Here is a 20,817-nt window from a genome sequence, read left to right as displayed (position 1 = left end):
AGTTGATGTGAGAATGAAATAGGATTATGCATGGAAAGGGCTTGGCCTAGTATCTGGTATACCATACACACTCAAAAAATAGTAGCAATGGCTATTGTCTGTACCATAGAACAATATACAATAGGTCATCCGTCTATTAATATGTCATTATCATTCAGCACTTTTTCCGTCGACTCTGTTATCTTGTCTTTTTACCAGTTTTATAGAACAGAGGCCTTCATTCATGTTTTACAGATGGATTCACTTATGCCCAAGGAAGGAAGTGACTCAAGAAGCTGGTCCTAGTAGGCACTAGGAATAGCAAAAATAGGCAAATGCTTGCATGCATCACTTACTGTGGTGGAGAGTCTGTTCTAAGTGCTTCACATGAATTGATTCTTACAATTCTCACAAGAGCCCTCTAAAGGTGGCTATTATGAGGATGATGCCCATTTTGCAGATCAATAACTTGAGATGTAGAAAGACTAAAAACCTGGTCAAGGTCACAAAGCCAGTAAATACTAGAGCTGGGATTTGAACCCTAGCCAGTCTGGTTTTATCTCTTCTCTTCACTATTATCTTATCCTGTCTGAATTGAAAACTGGAATTCAAATCCCTGACTCTGGCCCAGAGAACTTCCATCTCAATGGCAACAATTTTTGATGGGTTTCTCTTTCCAAGAGGGAAGGCCAAATTCATACTTTACAAAGTAGAAGAGTTAGTGCCTTAAAGAATCCATAACATTCAAACTCTCTCCCTGTTCTATTGCTGAGGCCTCTGAGTGATAGCTGTCCTAGTACCGAGATTCTCTGTGAGGGCCCCAGGGGTCTTGAAGGCCATTAACAAACTTTGTCATGTTGTCAAGTACCTAAAACTATCAATTTTATTGTATGACATTGTTCAAAAGTTATTGCAACATCTGCTACCTTGCTAGCTCTGAATCTGAATACATAAATGTAGTTTAAAAAGATAAAGAATCTACAAAAAAATCCTGCTAATTCTGTGGTGGGCACATGCTTTTGTTCTGAGACTGGGGAAGCACAGTTTAGAGAGATCTAGCTCAAGACTGTTGAGGTTACAATGTCTGTTTATAGAAGAATGTACCATGAATTGATTTCTCAAAGTGAAGGGCATGTTCAAGGAAACAATAGAAAGAAAGGTGGCTGCAGCTTCATTAGCCTCTTAAAACAGGTAAGTGGGTGAAAGGAATGAGATGCCAAACCCTGGATCATGAGTGACAGAGTCCAGAGTCGAACCCAGAAATTTGTCTCTATAAGCTGTGTTCCTAATATGATAACATTTCATAAACTCTAAAATGAAATGTAATTTATCATTATTTTTTATTTTTATTTTTTGAGACAGAGTCTTGCTCTGTTGCCTAGGCTGGAGTGCAGTGGCACAATCTTGGCTCACTGCAACCTCCACCTCCCAGGTTCAAGAGATTCTCCTGCCTCACTGCCTCACCCTCCTGAATAGCTGGGATTATAGGTACATGCCACCACGCCCGGCTAATTTTTTTTTTTTTTTAGTAGAGATAGGGTTCCACCATGTTGGCTAGGCTGGTCTTGAACTCCTGACCTCAGGTGATCTGCCTGCCTCAGCCTCCCAAAGTGCTGAGATTACAGGCCTGAGCCACTGCACCCAGCATTTTTTGTCTTCTTCTTCTTCTTCTTTTTTTCACAAAAGAGGGATACATTGGAGTTAACAGGTCTGAGAACCATTTGAAGCCCTATGTCAAGGCTCCCATTGTTTGTAGTATTTCAGAATTAAATTTTGTGAATTATGGAAAATGAGATGGAAGTCATCTTGTCTCACCTAGTCAAGAAGCCTCTTTAAAGGCAAAAGTGTATCTGGCTATTCCTGAATCACCTCCCGCACCCACCCTGAGCCCTTGCTGCTTTCACTACCTGGCCCAAGATAGCATTGAGGCGTTCTGATTCACAGTCCACCACCACCAGTCGCTCCTTTTTCTTCTCCAGGTCCTGAAACAGCATCCGGTATCCCTCCTCTGTGGTTGTCAAAATGTTGACTGCTGTCACCTGCCAGTTCTTCTCGGCAGCTGTGTCCAGGACTTTCTGCAGGACGGATAAGCCTGAAGTTTGGATGATTAGGATAGAGAAATGACACACAATCAGGATTTGTGGGCACCACCCACTCCCATCAGGCACCTACCTCCCCTGGCTACCCCCAAATCCAATCTTCTGCCAAAATCAGTTCTGGTTTTCTCTGGCTGCAAAAGTCTGAACTCTGTGAGGTCAGGCACTGTGTTTCTGAACATAGTAGATGGTAGAACTAGTGATTAAAAAACACAATCTAAGGCTCAAATCCAACATATGGCTAAATGACCTTGTGCAGGCTCATTAGCCTCTTCAAACTTTAGTTTCTTTAAAGGTAAAGTGTGGTGTAAATAATGACCACCTCATAGTGTCATTATGAGGATTAAGTGAGAATGTTTGACACATACCAGAGTCTGATACCTGCAAGGGTTTTATAAATATTAGCAGTTAGTTTTATTGGGCACTCAGTAACTGCTTATTAAATGTGCCAACCTAGCATCTAAGTGGTCACCTAATAACTGCTGATCAAATTTGTGAAAGTTCAATATAGTATCTTTAATACCTAATACTTTGTCTCTCACACAGTAGGTGTTTAATATGTATCCTGGGGAGCTGGGACCAGTGGCTCACGCCTGTAATCCCAGCACTTTGGGAGGCCAAGGTGGGTGGATCACCTGAGGTCAGGAGTTTGAGACCAGTCTGGCAAACATGGTGAAACCCCGTCTCTACTAAATAAAATTACAAAAATTAGCCTGGCATGGTGGTGGGTGCCTGTAATACCAGCTACTTGGTAGGCTGAGGCAGGAGAATTCCTCGAATCTGGGAGGTAGAGGTTGTAGTGAGCCCACGTCGTGCCATTGCACTCCAGCCTGGGTGACAAAAGTGAAACTCTGTCTCAATAACTACCTACCTACCTACCTAACTAACTAACTAACTAACTAACTAAAATGTGTCCTGAATTAAACTACTCTCTTTTGATTTACAGGTAAATTAATAGAGAGGCCATTACTGAATGCTGCTTTGTTTCTTCTTGGAGAATTAGATGGTGTATTGGTTTCCTATTGCTGCTGTAACAAGTTACCACACACTCAGTGGCTTAAAACAACACAAATGTGCTATCTTACAGTTCTTGAGGTAAGATACTTGAGATAGGTGTCCTAGGCTAAAATCAAGGTGTCAGCAGGGCTGTGTTGGTGTCTGAAGGTTCTAGGGGAGAATCCACTCTCTTGTCTTTCCAACTTCTAGAGGCTACCTGCATTTCTTGGCATATGGCCCCTTCCATCTTCAAGGACAGTAATGGTGGTCGAGTCTTTCTCACATTCCACCACTCTGACACTGACTCTTCTGACTCCGACTTCCACATTTAAGGGCCTTGTGATTACATTGTGTCCCTCCAACATAATGCAGGATAATCACCCTATTGAAGGTCAATAGTTTAGCAACCTCAATCCCATCTGTAGCCTTAATTTTCCTTTGCCGTGTAACATAGACATATTCTCAGTTTCCTGTGATCACAACATGAACTTCTTGGGGGGGAGTGTCATTATTAATTATTCACAGATATTATTTTGATTTTACATGGATTAATTTTTTGTATGTATGTCATTTCTGACGTTCAGTAACACTGCTAACCTCTTCTACGGTGACCAATATAGTACCTGGCCTCAAGAATCATCTGTAGATTCGTTCTGCTATGCCTTCCTATGTTTGTTTCCTTTTCAGTACAAGTTGGTTGGTGTGTTTGAGATTAACATTTACTGAAAATTTACTGTGTGTCTGGCACTGTTCTACTGGTTTTAATTCACTTAATCTTTCAAGGTAGATACTATTATTATCCCTATTTTACAGTGTGGAAATTGAGGCTCAGAGAGATTTAGTCATTAGTCCAAGGTCACACAGCTAATAAATGGCAGAGCTCTGAGCTCTGAGTTCTGAGGTAGGTGGAGCTCTTTTGAGAGTGTGGGTGCTTCTGCTGGCCCCAGAGATGATCTCACACAAGCAAAGGTACATTTTTCCAACTTTATTACTTCCAGGCCTCTAGTTTCATTATGCTGCAAAGCTGTCCTGAAATAGACCTCCAAGTGACCCCTGAAGTAGTTGCAGTCTGAGAGGGGAAGTCATCAAAGTGGGGACAGTGAAGGGAAAATCAAAGAAAATAGGGTGTTTCTGGTTTCTTCTTCTGTTGGCTCCTTCCCATCTGAACAATGCCTGCCTAACTGCCTGAAAAATCACTTTCACAAACTGCTCTCCAACTCAAAAGTCTTCTAAGACTCCCTGCAGGCAACCACATCAGTACTGTACTCCTGTCTCACCTTTCAGGCCTTGCATGACCCATTTATTTGTTTACACCAGTAGTGACTAAATTATTACAAGACTATTTAGTATACAGTGGGAAGGTAAGACAGTACAAGACAAACATTACGGGAGCTGGAGAGAGCGCTCCCATCCAGAGAACTGGGGAATAGGAAAAGTGGTATTTGAACAGCCTGCAAAAGAGGAGAAGGATTTACAGATGTGGATTGGAGAAGGGAAGTGCATTCCAGAAAACTGGAATAACATGAGTAAAGACATAGAGAGGAAAAAGTATAGAAAACATTTGGAAAATGTGATGTTAAATTCAATGGAGGAAGAACTAGAAAGCCCAGAGAAGGATGAAGATTATGATGAGGATGAAGATGATGATGATGATGATGATGATGATGATGATAACATCTAATACCAGAAAGAATTTTGAGTTTTTACTATGTTGCAGGCACTGAACACTTTGTAGTCATCTCATTCAGTTTCACAAAACCTTTATAAGGTAGAGACTGTTTTTGTCTTCATTATAGACATGAGAAAATGAAGGTATAGAGAATTTTATCCCCATTATACAAATGCTGAAATTGAGGCAGAGAGAGTTCGTCCAAAGTCAAACAACTGGAGAAGACAGAACCTAGGTTTCAGATTCAAATCTGTCTGACTCCAAAGTCTGAGATCCAAAGTCTGAAATCCTTTGGCATTGAGTTCGGACTCAGGAGCCATGAAAGCTTGGTGAGCTGTAGGGCGACTTGGTGCATTAAGAGAATTATTCTCAGAATGCGTTTCCAAAATGAATTAGAGGTTACTACTGATAAATGCATTTCCAAAATGAATTAGAGGTTAGCTACTGATAAATCAGTCAGATTTCTCAGAAATAAAGCATTTTGGATAATGTTTCCACATTTTTCAGGGAAGCAGTGAGGCGTCATTCTCCTTTCTGCTGGTAATTTTCTCTCCATCCCTCAAAAGTCTCCCTCCCCTAACCCTTGGCTTACCCCGGTCAGCATCATAAATGTAGACAAATTTCTGCCACTTGTAATGGTCGATGATGCTGATGAGGGCATCCTGCAGTTCAGGGCGCAGCTGAAGGACAAACTGATTGGATGTATCAACAGGAAAGCTCGGCGTAATGAAGCAGACGTGGAGGGCCCCACAGAAGGAGGTCAGCATGTTGACAGTCCTACGTTCATAAAACCCAAAGATGGCATAGACTCCTTTGGAGAACTGGGAACAGACTAGAAGAAGAGAAGAGAAGGATTAATGAATAGAAGACTGCAAAAGTGGTCAGATGACTCCAAAATGAAGCCATCCACTAGTTCATCCATCCAACCCATCAACTATCCACCCAACCATCATCTATTCATCTACCCATCCAACAAACCAATCCATCCATCAGTCTTTTTGACACACCAGTCTATCCAACTGTCCATCCATCCTACCCATCTAACCATCCCACTCACACATTCACCTGTTCAACACATCCTTCATCTGTGTAAATCCGATTTTATTAGGTATCTATTACAAGCCAGAAGTTGTCATGGTTATTAATTATAGTAGCCATATATATAAGACACTTTCATCTATTACCTTACTTGGTCTCTACAATGACCCTGTTGAGGTTAGAAAGGGATGACTGAGTCATTGTTTTAAAGGGGAGAAACCAAGGCTCAGAAATTTACTGAACATGTTCAAGGTAGCACAGCTAGGACATACGACTTGAGCAGATATCTTGACTCTTAATCTAATGATCTTTCCCTCACATTGTTTATCAGTTAAAGGCAAAGCATAAAAAGGTGCTACAGGAAGAATCCAGCTATTGCTGCTGATACATGTTTAAGAAAACAAGTGTTGATTTTCCCAGTCTGGCCCTTAGCTCTCAGTGTTCATTTGTCTGCTGATGCTCATTTTGTGCTTGTACATCTTGCTAGCTGATTTTCAGACCCGCCAGTGTATCAGTCATAGTAATAGCTTAGCTGTGAGAACATACCCACAAGATCAATTCTGTAGGATCCCAATGTAGTTAGAATCCTGGTTTGCGGTTGATTATACTTCTAGTTAAAATATAATGCTAAAAAGACCAAGGTCATGGGATTAAACTCCAAGTCAGTCAGCTCCTAAACTTTGTTTTACTGTATGATATAGGATGAGAGTTCATAATCTTTGCCCCAGTGAGACCAACCCCAAGGCCATCTTCAGTGCCTAAAAATTGCCCTTCCAAGGTGGATGGTGAGGAAAGTCATTCATCCTTGTCGTAAGAACAGTATTTTAGAGAGCTCTGTGGTCCTTTTACATATATTGGGCTATTTAGTCCTCATCACATCCTTGTGACTTAGGTATTATTATTTTTTTCTTTTAAGATAAAAAAGTTAATGCTATTAGATCCTTTACTCTTTTTTACCATATCACCTGCTTCTAGAACCCCACATTGCCATTGTGTATGGGATCTCAAATTACGCTATGCGACCATTGCCCAGAAGGTTTCATGAAATAATAGCCCCAGAAGATGCTCCTTAAAAAATAAAAGTCTTCTTTGGTCAACTACAGTTGGGAAGTGGTGCATACTTTGTCCCTGTTTTAGAGTTTCATACTTCACATTAGCTGCATAAAAGATTGTGAGGAATTCTACCCATTTTTATCCCAGATCTTGTCAAATCCATTTGCCTCCCAGACCTGTTTTGGTGAATACTTTAGAAATATTATTGAAAATCTTTTGGGCCATGTACAGTAAAGAATGCAATTAACCAGTGGTACCTAATTGTCTACTGCGAGTCTCCGTTTTCCATTAGTCCCTAGAGATAACGGGCTTTAAAGGTCATAATCTCTTAAAGATTGCCGCTGAACCATGTAACACATCTGTCCTACTCCCACTGAAAACCAGCGTACCATCTGCAGGAAACCTGGCAGGTGATCATTAACATCTGCTTGCATACTTCTAGTTACTGAGATTCTGGTTTCACATAATTCCTGCTTTTGACCCACTCTATAGACCTCCTGGTATCTGAAGGTGGTGTTCATGGCCTTGAGCTTTATGACATTTGGTTTTCAGTGACAAAATCAATTCTCTACCCAGAAGCCAGAGAGATCTTATTGAAACAACAAAAACAAAACAAACAAAACACATTGTTCTTCCTCCGTGTGCAAATCCACTCAAAGTTCTCCCTTTGCACACAGGAAAAGCCTCAACATCTGACCATCACACAGAGCGTGAATAGCCTGCTCCTCTGACCTCACCTACCTTACACCCCTCTTCTACTCGCTGCCTGCTGTAGCCACACTGGCTTTCGCTCTGTTCCTCTGGGCTCCAAGCTCATTCTGCTTGGGAGACTCTGCACCAGCTGCTCCCCTCCTGCCTGCAATGCTCTTCCCTTACCTCTTTGCAAACATCACTCCTTTGTAGCAGTTGTGTCTTAGCCCAAATCTCACCTCTCTGTATAGATCTTGCTTCATTACCTCTTCTAAATAGTAAGCCCTCATCAGTCTGTATCACATCACTCTGTCTTATTTCCCATCCTTTAATTATTTTATCTAAAATAATTGTCGTGGTTTATTTGTATGTACGTGTGGCTGTTTGGGTCATTGTGAATTCCCTGAAAATAAGGACATGCTTGTTTGTGCCCAAAAGCCAGCAGGGAGTCTGGGACATGGTAGATGCTTAATAAATATTTGATGAATAAAAGAATGATGAGTGCTTGATGAGGCATACGACCTGCAGTAGGGGCAGAGGAGGAGCTGAACTCAAACAGAGATGACTGTTGGTTCACCCTGAACCACTTGCTTCCCTGCCTGGGTTGTTGTCTTCTAAGGTAGCCATTAACCCTCTGCCACTCACACTATTTTCTCCTGCACCCTAATGAGGACACTCTATCTATCCACAACCCACAATAGGCACTGTCTTTAAATGTCTATTGTAATAACTAGAATCAAGATTTCTATAAATGTGATTTACCTACTAGGAAGCATACATCGTGTATTATTCTCCCAGTGTTAAATATAGATTTGCCAAAATGCACAATCAATCTTCCAGGGTGAAGTGTATTTGGGGAGCACATAAACCCCATTAAAATATTATAATATGCCTCTACAGTATTTTTTGGAACTCTTCTCTCTCCTTGCCGCAATAAAATATTATCCTGCAGGATATAAATCTTATGATCCAGATCTATTCCCTCACGTCATCTACTTGGTTTCACACATTTAGTTGGGCCTCTGGGGACCTCATGGATGGTGTTTCTTGCTAGGACTTCAGAAGTGAAGTAGGAAAGGGTGAGATGGGGGTGGACGAAATGGGAGTAGGCAGACACAACAAATCCTTAGACACACAGGAGGCCGGGACATTTCCCCCTTCAAATTATCTCCTTGTTTTCCCCTTCTGCAAACATGTCTTACCTTAAACAGAGTGCTTTATCCTCTAAGGCTAAGAGGGTGCATTTACCCACTACTCCCTAAAAGAGCATAGCTTGGAGGTAGCCTGGCCTGGATTTACTTGAGTTAACCCTGGCTCCCAGAGTTGCTCAGTGCCTGACTGTCAGGCCATTTTTACACTTCAGCCAAACCTAAGCACCAGCAGAGAGAGAGAGGAAGAAAAAGAAAGAGAGAGAGAGAAAGAGACAGATAGACCCTATAGGCCCAAGGCCTGTGGGAGAATGCAGTCATTGGTTAAATGTTGGTACATATAATTAGTAGTTGTGAGGTATTATATCTACTTTGAATCTGTCACAACCAATATTCAATCAGAAGAGATAACAAGGTTCTGTAGACAAAGCACTAGGCTAGCTGTCTGAAGACCTGGACAATTCTCTTTTTGGTTTTATCATTACAGAGTACTTGTATGACTTTAAGTAAATCCCACGCTCTCCTGGACCTCAGCTTTCCCATCTGTGAAATGATTGTTTGATCTCTGTAATGTTTAATGCCCCTTCAGACTCTGACATTCTAGAGTCTAGTCTAATTGATTGGAAAATGTTTACTGATTCGACAACACTTTAGTTATTTAGTCAAATTTTAACAACCCCCAGTGCACTTTTTCAAATCCAGTAAGCAGGTAAGTCTCTGAGTTCTTGGATTCCCTTGTAACAAAATCCTGGAAGCCTGCACTAACTGTTCCCCTCCTGCCGGCAACCTGCTTTTCTTACCTCTTTGCAAAGATCACTCCTTTGCAGGAGTTGTGTCTCAGCCCAAATCTCACTTTCCTGAACAGATTTACCTTCGTTTCTTCTTTTAAATAGATGCATTTGGAGTCTTAAGAGTTAAGACACAACTTTTAACCTGCTATGTGAATAAGTTATCCAGTACAGAGATGAAAGGAGGCAGACTAGAAAGGGAGCCAGAGATGGAGCCTACATTGTCAGATATGATGAGTAGGAGAGAAGAGATGGGGCATTTTTCAGAATCAGAACTCCGTGCATACTGGGTTAATGTATAGACTTCCATCATGTTGCTGGGATGAAATGTAGTGTTCACTGCTTAGAAAGCATTGGGATATTAGTGTTCTCTTTCTTTCTTCTTTTTTTTTTTTTTTTTTTTTTTTTTTGAAACAGGGTCTAACTGTGTCACCTGGGCTGGAGTGCAGTGGTGCCATCATGGCTCACTGCAGCTCCAAACTGTAGAGATGGGATCTCATTATGTTGCGCAGGCTGGTCTTGAACTGCTGGCCTCAAGTGATGCTCCCATCTCAGCCTCTTAAAGTGCTGGGATTGCAGGTGTGAGCCACTGTGCCTGGCCTGTAATGCTTTCTGATAGTAATAATTGAGAGCTGATACTTCAACACCTGCCAAGTGCCAGACACTGTGCCAAGGACATTTCCCTGCATTAACTCCTTTCATTCCTTGAGGTGGGTTTCAAATTGGAGAAGTGAGGTCCAGAACCAGCACAAGGCAAGCTGAGATATGACCTTTACCAGTCTGACTGCAGAGCTTGAGCCCTTAATGTCTGTGATATGTCGTGGATGTTTGAAATAGTCTTGGGACATGGGTCAGCTTCAGTTTCTGGAAAATCCTCTCATGTAGCACGCTGCCTTCCCCTGATGCCAGGTAAAGAGGCATTACTACATTAGAATCTATTGAACTATAAGCAAAGAAAATTGAGTGGTATGTTTGATTTATTCCTGTCTCATCCCTGGGAAGTCTATACACATACACACCTATTCTTCGGTCCATCTATCAATCCACCCACCATTCGACACCCAGCATCTGGCACTTGTGAAGATACTATGTTAGGCAATGGAGATACAATGGTAAACCAGCCCATCCCCAACCACTTTGGGACTCTCACTTTAACAATGGGAAAGACTGACAACTATGTAGGCAATGGCAATTCAGTCTACACGCTATGTTAAGGATGAGTTCAGCAGGCAGGGACACCTAACCCCAGCCTTTGGGGACCTCAAAGAAAGCTTCCAAGAGGAAGTGCCAGTTTTGACACTGAAAGGTAAGGAGGAATCATCCAGGAGAGGGGTTTTGGTACAGTTACATGTGCATAAAGAGTATCGTATACGGGTAGAGGGAACAGCAACAGCAAAGGCCTGGCAGAGATAGAGAGAGCATTCAGGGAACCCTGCCAGAGTGTCAGATTCTGAGGGCCCTGCCTCCAAGAAACTCTGCAGCAGAGCGTGTCCAACAATCAGAGTGAGTAAAAAATGAGGCCAGGAATTCCCTCTTGGGGAGGCAGGAGGGCAGGAACCAGTAAGGGCAGGAAAACCCACACACTGCACGGCGCGGGCTGTCCAATTCCATTCTCAGCTCACTCAAACCTCTTTGATAATCACTCCTGGTTAGGGCACCATCCACTTAGTATCAATAAATCTCCCAGCCCTGGGCACTGGCCCTGACAGCTCTCTCCCAGGGAGGGAACTCCTGGCATTAGCAACTCCTTTTTTATTGTCACTTCATTTAAGACCTCTCACACCGACATTTCCCCTTGGATCCTGGCTCCAGTCCCTGGGAATGTGGCAGCCTTATTGTAAATAGCAGATAATGAGGTGACAGGACAACTTCATTTTAGGGGAGGGAGATCAAAAGTATGTGTGAATGGGAGGACTTTCAGGCACTCATTCCCCTCCCAGAATAATTCTATCCTTATTGATGGGAATCACATTCTTGATCATCAGACTCTAATGTTGTGACATCAAATGATGTGCTTTATTTCCATCACTCAGAGGACAATAAGAGTGTCTGTCCATCCCTTCTTATACTCTCTCGCATCCTAGATATAATGCTGACATGCAAAGAATTACCATAATAGATATAAATCATCCCCAAGCCCTCTAAACAATATCACATTTACTTAGGATTCTGTGACACATCTAGGGCGTCTATCATTTACTCGATAAAATGTTATCATTTGTTTAGTAAATTCAAGAAATATTTATTGGCACCAGAAACTAATATTGTCAGAAAATTGGGGTACCACAGTAACACAAGACAGACATGTTTTCTACCTTCACAGAGCTTAAGCAAGGTTCAGTGAGTTTTACATTAAGGAAAATAAAGGGTGATTTGAGAGTAATAAAGGGATCAGCCACAGCATAAATAATCATAACTGCTATTATAGCCAGTGTTAACTGAGTCCTTAGCAGAGGCCAGGCACAGTGTTAAGCACCTTGTTCCTGTATCCAGGTAGAGGGACCACTTTATCCAAAGCACCTAGATGAGAGAGAAGGGAACAACAGAGAAACTCAAGAAACACCAGTATGACTGGGGCTGGGGTATGGCACAGAGTTGGAGGTGGGTGGGTACTAGGTTGCCAAGGGCCTTGCCCAGTCTGGAGAAGTTAAGTCGTTGCGTCATGTATCAATATAGCATTTCACTTTGGTTTTGGATTCGTCTCAGCCTCCTAAGAACTCTCTTCATCCAGGCCCTGGTGCCCAGTTGGAAGATGGCTGCAAAAGGAGATGTGGAAGAAGAGCCATCCTCCCAGGTCAGATTTGTGTATTTATTATTAAGCATGGGTCTTAATTACTAGGCACTGAAAGCCAATGAGATGTGGTACCGCATATGAGGCTAAGAATTAGAACAAGGCTGGGTTCACTGCTTCTGGAATTTAGACTCACCTTGTGGGCTGACATATGTAGCCAAGGGCACAGGGCCAGGGCAAGCAGACTGACCAACTGGAGCTTTCCTTGTAAAATTCTTCAGGTGCCTGACATGATTGTGGAGAAGTAAGTGCAAAGAAGCACGTCTGTGAACAAGCCCCTTCTCCTCTCTGGGCTGCATTTTCCCTATCTGGACAACGGAGTTGAAACTAAATCAGTGTTTCTCAAACTTGTTTTTGTTTTGGTGAAGTACCTATAATAGAACTTTTGTACTCATTGGGGATGTGTAGTCCTACAGATGGAAATTTTCTGTTTCTTCTCGCTATCTTTCTTCTATCTAATCATTCACCCATCCAACAAGAGTTTGCTGAGCATGTAGTGGATGTTAGGCAGCAAGCTGGTGCTGGGAGTATACATCACTGGATAAAAAGACAAGTCCCTGCTCTCTTGGAGCTTAGGCTCTAGGGAATAAGAGAGAGGACATATGAATAAACAAGGCCATTTTGGATGCTGCGAATGTTACAAAGAAAATAAAACGGGATGATGTGAGAGTGACTGGCAGGACTATTTTAGACAGATGGTCATGGAGACCTCTCTGTGTCACTAGCATTGGAGCTGAGAAATGAACCCTAAGAAGGAGCTAGCCAGGGTAAAGGCTAAAGAAACAGTCTCAGGCAGAGGGAATGGAACAGAGGCTCTGAATGAGGTTCAGGAACAAGACTGAAGAGCTTGAGAAACAGAAGGCTCATGTGGACACGGTATAGGGGGAAAGGAGGAAAGCAGTAGTGATGAAAGTGAGGAGAAAGAGATCACATAGCTCTCTGAGTAAAACTGAGCTCCTCTAAGGTATCCAGCACTTCACGTGTGGCATGGAGAGCCCTAGCACATCACTTTGGCCTAAGAGGGTCAGTCCTAGCTGGTCTCACAAGACCTTTCCTCTCTAACATCCCATAGCTCAAGTCCATGGATAGAGACAATGGAGGGGAAGGTTGTTGTGACTTAGTGGTATAACCTAGGAAATGGGAACAGGAACATCTGACTTAAGTGTCATGGCACGACAAACATGGGATGCTCAGTGAGTTCACTGAGCTCCAGCATAGACGTGACTGTTTTTTGGTTGTTTCTCGGCCGTAGGCTCTGGGCCTACACTCATGCCCCTGCTCCAGCCTGCACAGGCCTCCTGCCTCTTTCTTTCTTTCTTTTCAGATCCTTTCCATTCTTTAAAGGTTCAGATCAAATGCCATCTCCTTCATAAAGACCCTTACGCCTCCCTAATCCTAGCTATAAACTGAAAGTCTCCACCTATCTTTTAAATGTACCTAGAAATGTGTGCGTCTTATCAATTTTTATCTAACATCCATGCTTTATTAGTTTAAGTTCTGTAATTTGTAAGAACAGAATGTTGAAAGGATATGAGGAAGCCCCAGCTGAAAAAGTGCCTCATATAAGACAGAAACTGCAGCAGCTCTAGAAATCTAGATGTCAACAATTCATGGACAGTCTCTTTAGAGTCTCACCATTGCTCCAGTCATTTGCGATAACTGTTTATACAGTTCAAGACTAGCCTTGCTTAGGCATGGGCCACCCCTGGGTCAAGGGAAGCAGAACAACTATCTGCGTTACTAAGCTACCAGCCAAGTTACTAGCCAGAAGAAAATTAAGGTGCCGTGAACAGAGATTAGATGCATGCTGGGCATATCAAGCCAACAGATGTCTACTAAATGTCTGATTGCAGTATTTCACAAATTAGAGCCCAAAATCACGTTAGGAGCTCCATAAATGTCCACAAATGTGTTAGGAACTACATACATCTAAACACTGAGTATTAAATAAGGATCTATGTCTAACTCAGTCCTTATTGTCTTTCCCCTGTGGGCTAGACACTGTGGAATAGAGTGGTGAATAAGACAGATGATGCCTTTGCCCTCATAAAGCTTATATTATTATTCATATCCCTTTGAAGGATCCCCATAATGACTACACAATATTTTTGGTACATGAGTGAATATAAGAATAAATGAATGAATGTGAGTCATTTACCTATTTTAATACAGGGATATTAAGTTGACCCATCTTTCTTTCATGGCATGTCTTGCACCGAATGAATTGATTAATTTATTTTATATTATCAAGTAACTTTTTGTGTATTTATGCCTTTTCACCTGAAATTGAGATGTAAGCTCCCCTGAAGGAAGAGGTTCTCTAAATCCTCATTTTTTCTGCTAATATAATGAACAATAACTCATACAGAGCTAGGTAGGGAATAACCAAAATTGCATGATGCTGTTACTTGTTTCATATTCTTCTAAATTAGGCTGCCCATCTAGCCTCCACAGGTCTGGAAGATACGTAATACTCCCCTGTGCTTCAGTCCCCTGAACTTGATCACTCCCTGTTAGCTTAGGCCAACAGAGAATGAGAGCTGTGCTCTTGGGCTGGCACTCAAACCCCGCCAACCTTAATGTATTCCACCCACAACACCCAGTCTCCTCAGCCATTTCTCCCCAGGCAAGAAGATTTACATCCCATTACAGAACTCAACCCTGAAGATGTTGAATGGATTCAAAATGAGGGCATTTTCACCCCATATGGCAAACTCCTTAGCATCACTGTGTACCCATGTGTTATTATGAGAAGAGGATCTTTCAGGGATGGTCCATAGAGTGACTCAACGTGTATGACCTTGATCTATCACTCCACCTAAGAGCAGTCATAGAGTCATGGATTGTTAGTACAGAAAGGTACCTGGCCTTGAAGGACTATTGGCCTAGAAAAAAGCCTAGACAGCTGTCTAAACAACTCCATTTTAAAGCGTATTTAATTTACATGTGCCTGGAATATGCAAAACCTGGTGTCCAGAGCATTGCTAGTGATAAGTAGAGCCTCCTACCTCACATGATATTGGCATAGTAGTCACCCCCAACTACCCATTTGTTCTGAGAAGCTAGTACTACTTAGAAAAATACCATTCTTCTTCTTATTTATTATTGTAGTTATATCACCTATTGAGTGTTTACTATGTTCCAAATTCTATTCTTGGCACTTCACATGCATTTTATCACTTACTCTTCACAATAACCCTCTAATTTCTTTTTCCTATTTCATGCATGAGGAAGCTGAAGTTCAGGGAGATTAATTAATCTTCTCCGAGTCATTCATTTGGTGAGTGGCAGAACTGGGATATAAATCATGTTCTGTCCTACTCCATGGGCTGTGCCCTAAACCATGCTACTCCATCCCCTGAGAGTCCATCAACACAAACCAGAGCTTTCATTCTTTGGATAATAATAACAGCCAACACTGAGCACTCACTATGTGCCAAATACTAACCTAAGTGCCTTACATGAATACTCGTTTAATGCTAATTTGATAGCACAGGTTGGGGATGCAATGGTTATTTTTATTTCATAGAGAGAAAACTGAGGCTAATTAACTTGCACAGAGTCATATAGCCATTAAGTAGAAGATTCAGAATCCAAACACAGGCATTCCAACTTCAGAGTCCTCACTTTGCTCTTCTATGCCAGGTGTAGGCAAACTTTTTCTGCAAAAAGCCAAATAGCAAATATCTTAGGTTCTGCGGGCCATATGGTCTCTGCTGCACTACTCAGTGCTACTTTTATAGCATGAAGGCAGCTAAAGACAATATGTAAACAAATGAGTGTGGCTGTGTTTCAATAAAACTTTATTTAGAAAATCTGGCATTGGGCTGGGTTTGGCCTGTGGGCTGTAGTTTGTAAACTCCTACCCTACACTATTCTGCTGCTAGATAGCAAGGATGAAATGCTGACAATTTGGGAGAGGTAATCATAACTTAAAATGTATTATACAATTTTTCAATCTCTTACATTAATTTTCTGTTGTGAATACTCAGTAAGGTAGGCAGGACAGGAAGGATGACCTTTAAACCCATGAACAGATGAGGAGCCAAGGGTCATGCAAGGATGGACATAGGTCCGAGCCTACGTATTCTTTTTCCACTTGTGGTTCTTTCATGGTGACTCTGGGTGCTCTTAAGAAGAGTAAGGGAAAGGAACCCTGACAGGACCAGAGTTGTGGTTGAGATCTCAGTTTCACTGAAGACCACTGCTTGCTGATATATGTACAAGACTCAACGGGACTGTGAAGCTCACAGATAGAGTGCAACTAACATGTTGGAACAAGGACAGAAATTCTGAGTTCTAGGCTTCCTCTTCTTAGCACTGGCCAGCTTTGGAGGCTATGTCACTGCTCCATGGCTAAAAGCCACTCTGATGAGATGACAGAGGAGACCCCAGTCTTGAGAGGGCAGGTGTTCTCAGAGGTTCATTCAAAAAGTGGATATGTACCGAGGGACTCACAACATTGTGGATGGACCCTTTGGGGCCAAGACTTCACCACATGTGGTGACTCACCAGGAATGCTGGGCCAGGGGCTCTGTCTGGAACTGGGGTGAAGAGCTCTGTTTGAAATAAGGGATCTGAGACTTGGGGTCTGAGCCTTGGGTCAACAAGGCTCATTCTTGGGTTAGGCTCAGGGGCCACAGTAAAGGCTACAGTCCAAGGCTGGAATGAGTGTTCACTCAGTCTCATCTGGGGCTAGGAGGTGGGATTCACTAAAGAGCCCTGTTAGGGAGTACATCTACCTAACTCTGTGTGTGTGCAGTCTTTGTGAACTAGCACATGAACCAGCCAAAGCAGAACCAACAAAAGCAAAGCCATTAGCCAAAGAGAAGTGGGTTGTGGGAGAGATTAGCTTTACAGCTTCCCCTCCTGGCCCAGTCGTCTCCGCAATCCCCACAGTCACAAAGCACCTTCTGCTGGTTCATGAATGAACCACTACTGCAAGGAACAGCAGGTAAATCATTCATTAAATGAACACAGACTCTTCCTTTGGCTATCTTAATTTCTGTTCCTTGGGTGGGTGGCAGAAAAAAATCTTTTGTTTCTTATTTGCCATTCTTTTCCCATGAAAATCATATATGCAAATAGGTTTTCCTAGGCCAACCAGCAAGCATTCACTGTGATGCATACCCATGAACTTCATCAGCATCTGTCAATCAAGACAAAACTTTACTGAAAGCTACAGAGTACAGCCCAAGGGTGCCGTAAATCAGCAAAATTCATCTTCTAGCTAGGATTTATCCACTGAGGAAGTGAAAGTACAAAAAATGAAGGATAAAATAAAGCTATGGAACATAAGAAGTTCTGCATCTTTAAAACCAAGTGGCAACACCAGAAACTAAGTCCCACTTCATCTATATCTGAATTCACTCCTGACCCACGTCCTCAACTGATTTCTGGAGCTGTGAGCACTAATTAAGTTGAATGGTAGATGCAGAAGAAAAGCTGAATCATTTTTATTTCTGTTTTTGTAATCTGTGGTCTCAGCAAAGCCTGCTGAGAAAACGACATTTGAAACAAATGCTCAGCCAATAGAGTCTTGCAATGCACATGTACTTGCCTTTCCTTTTCTGCAGGGGTGTGAGATCAATCAAGAGTCTGCCAATAAGGGCACTTTGAACTCTAAGGCTGTGAGTTCTGACCCAGCCTATCTCTCCCACCACATCTGCTTCGAGGCCATGCCCCCTCTGCCTGGGCTTCATGCTGGTCTTTCTCTTACCTTTCAGGACAGTCCCAGCTGTCTTGCCTTGAGGCTTTTCCACAAGTTGTTATCTCCTAGCAAGCTCTTCCAGCCCTCTTTAAGTGACTGACCCCTTCTCATTCTTCAGATCTCAGCTTAAAATGTTCTCTCTTCGTAGAGGCCTTCTCTAAAAAATATAGCCTACTCTTTATTCTCTATTGCAGTACCTTGTTTCTTTCCATCATACTTTATCTCTATCTTTAATTATGTTGTTTACCTTTTGGTTTATTTGTTTAATTTTGTCTCCTTGATTAGGGGAAGAATCATGTTTATTTTACTTATCACTATTGTCCTAGCATCTACCACAGTGCCTGGCACATGGGAGGCATTGAAACATGTTTGCTGAATGGAATAAATGCGTAAATCACCAAGTAAGCTGCAGGTTCTTTATATGACCTTAGTCATTTCTCCTCTTTGGGAGTTGTTTCCTCATAAGTAAAATAAGTGAGATTTAATTAGCTCTAACACTCTTTCACCTCCCTAACTTACACATTTTCTTATTTATCATTTTACAGAAGGAGGAATGGAGGCATGACAACCAACAGCACATGCTGCCCAGCCCAGGGACCAAAACTCAGGCCTCCCGGACAATTTCAACCACTGAGACTTTAGCAAAAGCTCAGCTGCCTTCTCTGCCAAGATGCTCCTCACCACCCAGTATTTAGTTCCCTTTGTACCAACATTTGAATCACTTTTCAAAGTTTCTCAAAACGTGGCAGGACATAGCTCCTGCTAAGTAACAGAATTCCGGAAGACATTTGGAGAAAAAAATGCATTTCTCACTATCCTGGAGTGTTCTCTTTGTATATCCCTGCTAAAATTAAGAGTTCCAGGAAAAAGACTGGGATTCAAATTAATTCTGGAGGAAACAGTAAGCAAGGAAGAAGGGAGTATAAGGCGCAGGAACACGTATACTATGCAATTGGGGGAAGCATTTGAGGAAAGAATGAAAATGAAGCAAATGTACCAGTTTTCCTGCTTCTGCATAACTTGCTTACAGACGGATCCATGAGCGGGAGCCTCCCTGCCCCTGATTCACTCTCCAGCCTCATTCTTAACAGTTTGCCAATCACCTCAGGCCCCACCCACATAGTTGCATATGAACCATTTCCTTCTAGGCCTGCATACTTCTGCATATCCTCCTCAAAAATGCCCCTGCACACCTGGAAAACTTTTACACATCCTTCAAGACCCCAGCCAGATGTTGACCCCAGTGGAAAGCTTTCCAATCTTTTCAGAATAAATTCATTACTTCCTCCTCTAAGGTTCCAATATACTTTCTGTCTTAGCACGTATCTTGATATTCTATAATTTCACATTTTCATATCTGTCTTCTTCATCAGACTGTGAACTTCTGTAGGACAGGGCTGGGTCTAATCTATTTTGAAAGTTTCAGGGCCTGTCCCTGACCCTGACATAGTAGATGTTCAATAACGGTTTATTGAATATGTATTGGTTTGCTCACCTGTCACATGAGGACCATACTATCTGCCTTACCTGCTGTGAGGATCAAATGAAGGAATAAGCTTACCAAAGTCCTAGATACATGTGAGCCATCCTTTTATTTAAACTGCACAGCCCAAATATGAGGTGGGCCGCACGGGATATTATTATTGTCCTTTTCCAGATAAGCTTCCAAGGGTTAAGTTGCTTGCTCTGAGTAGCACAGCCAATAACTATCAATCTCAAAAAAGAAAACCCAGCTGCCTGACTTTTGGTAGGATTTTCTCCTCCGTCAGATCACATATGCCTTTCAAAAATTAGCTGTAAGTTTGGTCATGCTGATTGACTGGCTGAAGAAAACATGGATGCAGGTCCCTCTAAAGATGTCACAAATGTATTTACAATGCCCACTTTACATCCCCATTCTCAGCCTGGCCTAGGGCTCTGCCACTGCTCACCTGTCGCTGCAGACTTACTGTACTTTATCACTGACCGTTGTCACTTTAATTCATCCCTGCCTCCACCTTGCCCACTTTCCCTTTTTCCATCCTCATCCATCCTTCCCCTAGCAGCCAGGTAGCTCTTGTGAAAATGGAAATCACATCCTGTCAAAACAGATCCCCTCAATCCCCTCATGCTTTCTCATCATGCTTTGAATAAAGTCTCAACTCCTTTGCATGTCCTCTGAGAATCTGCACTGTCTAAGCCCTGTTGACCTGAACAACCTCATCATTTTCCTTTCCCTCATCTGCTGCTTCTGCAGCATACCATGGCCTCCCCTGATGCTGTTCTCACTGCCCAAAACTCGTCTCCCCTACTTTTGCTTGGCCGGCTTCTTCTTATCTTGTAAGGACCACCTTAAGCAGGTCATCCTGCTGTTCTCGGTCACAACATTTAGTTCGTGTCCTTCACAGAACTTTACTCAAGTCCTAATTACAGTTGAAGCCCTCTTAACTGATGCAATGTGGATGGTGATTAGATTATTTGAAAAAGATAAAAAAAAAAAAAACTTAAAACACTGTGAAGCACATATATTGATCAATATTTTGATATCAGGAACTTGAAGGCACTTACAAATATAAGATCAGATTTTTTCCGTGCATTTCCCCAATCTTAGAGTCATCTCTCCGATACCTAGTATTACAATGATTTTAGTGATTCATCCAAGAGACTTTCAAAAGTATTTAGTTTGAAAAAATACTTCCTTTTGCACTCATATTTCACTAGTTCACATAATTTTAATTGTCCAAATATAATAAAAACACAGAAATATAAACAGGTTTGAAAACAAACAGAAGGCCGGGCACGGTGGCTCAAGCCTGTAATCCCAGCACTTTGGGAGGCCGAGGCGGGTGGATCACGAGGTCAGGAGATCGAGACTATCCT

General features: G+C 42.2%; 1 protein-coding gene across 6 annotated transcripts in view; it reads right to left on the bottom strand.

The window, feature by feature from the left end:
• Positions 1-20,817, bottom strand: part of GRIA1 (glutamate receptor, ionotropic, AMPA 1) — a 329,069-nt gene that overhangs the window by 158,726 nt on the left and 149,526 nt on the right. For 5 of the 6 annotated variants that reach the window (XM_011981230.1, XM_011981231.1, XM_011981235.1 and 2 more), the window contains exons 3-4: positions 5,333-5,572; positions 1,887-2,071 (exon numbers count right to left, since the gene is read on the bottom strand). In XM_011981230.1, coding sequence (XP_011836620.1) covers positions 1,887-2,071; positions 5,333-5,572 — 425 coding nt within the window. The remainder of the gene's footprint in view (positions 1-1,886; positions 2,072-5,332; positions 5,573-20,817) is intronic. The other variant, XM_011981236.1, reaches the window with a different exon arrangement.

The sequence above is a fragment of the Mandrillus leucophaeus genome, unplaced genomic scaffold (genome assembly GCF_000951045.1).
Source record: "Mandrillus leucophaeus isolate KB7577 unplaced genomic scaffold, Mleu.le_1.0 Scaffold222, whole genome shotgun sequence".
NCBI classification, from domain to species: Eukaryota; Metazoa; Chordata; class Mammalia; order Primates; family Cercopithecidae; genus Mandrillus; species Mandrillus leucophaeus.
The sequence above is the reverse complement of the archived record's forward strand: the minus strand, read 5'-3'. Positions and strand labels throughout refer to the sequence as shown.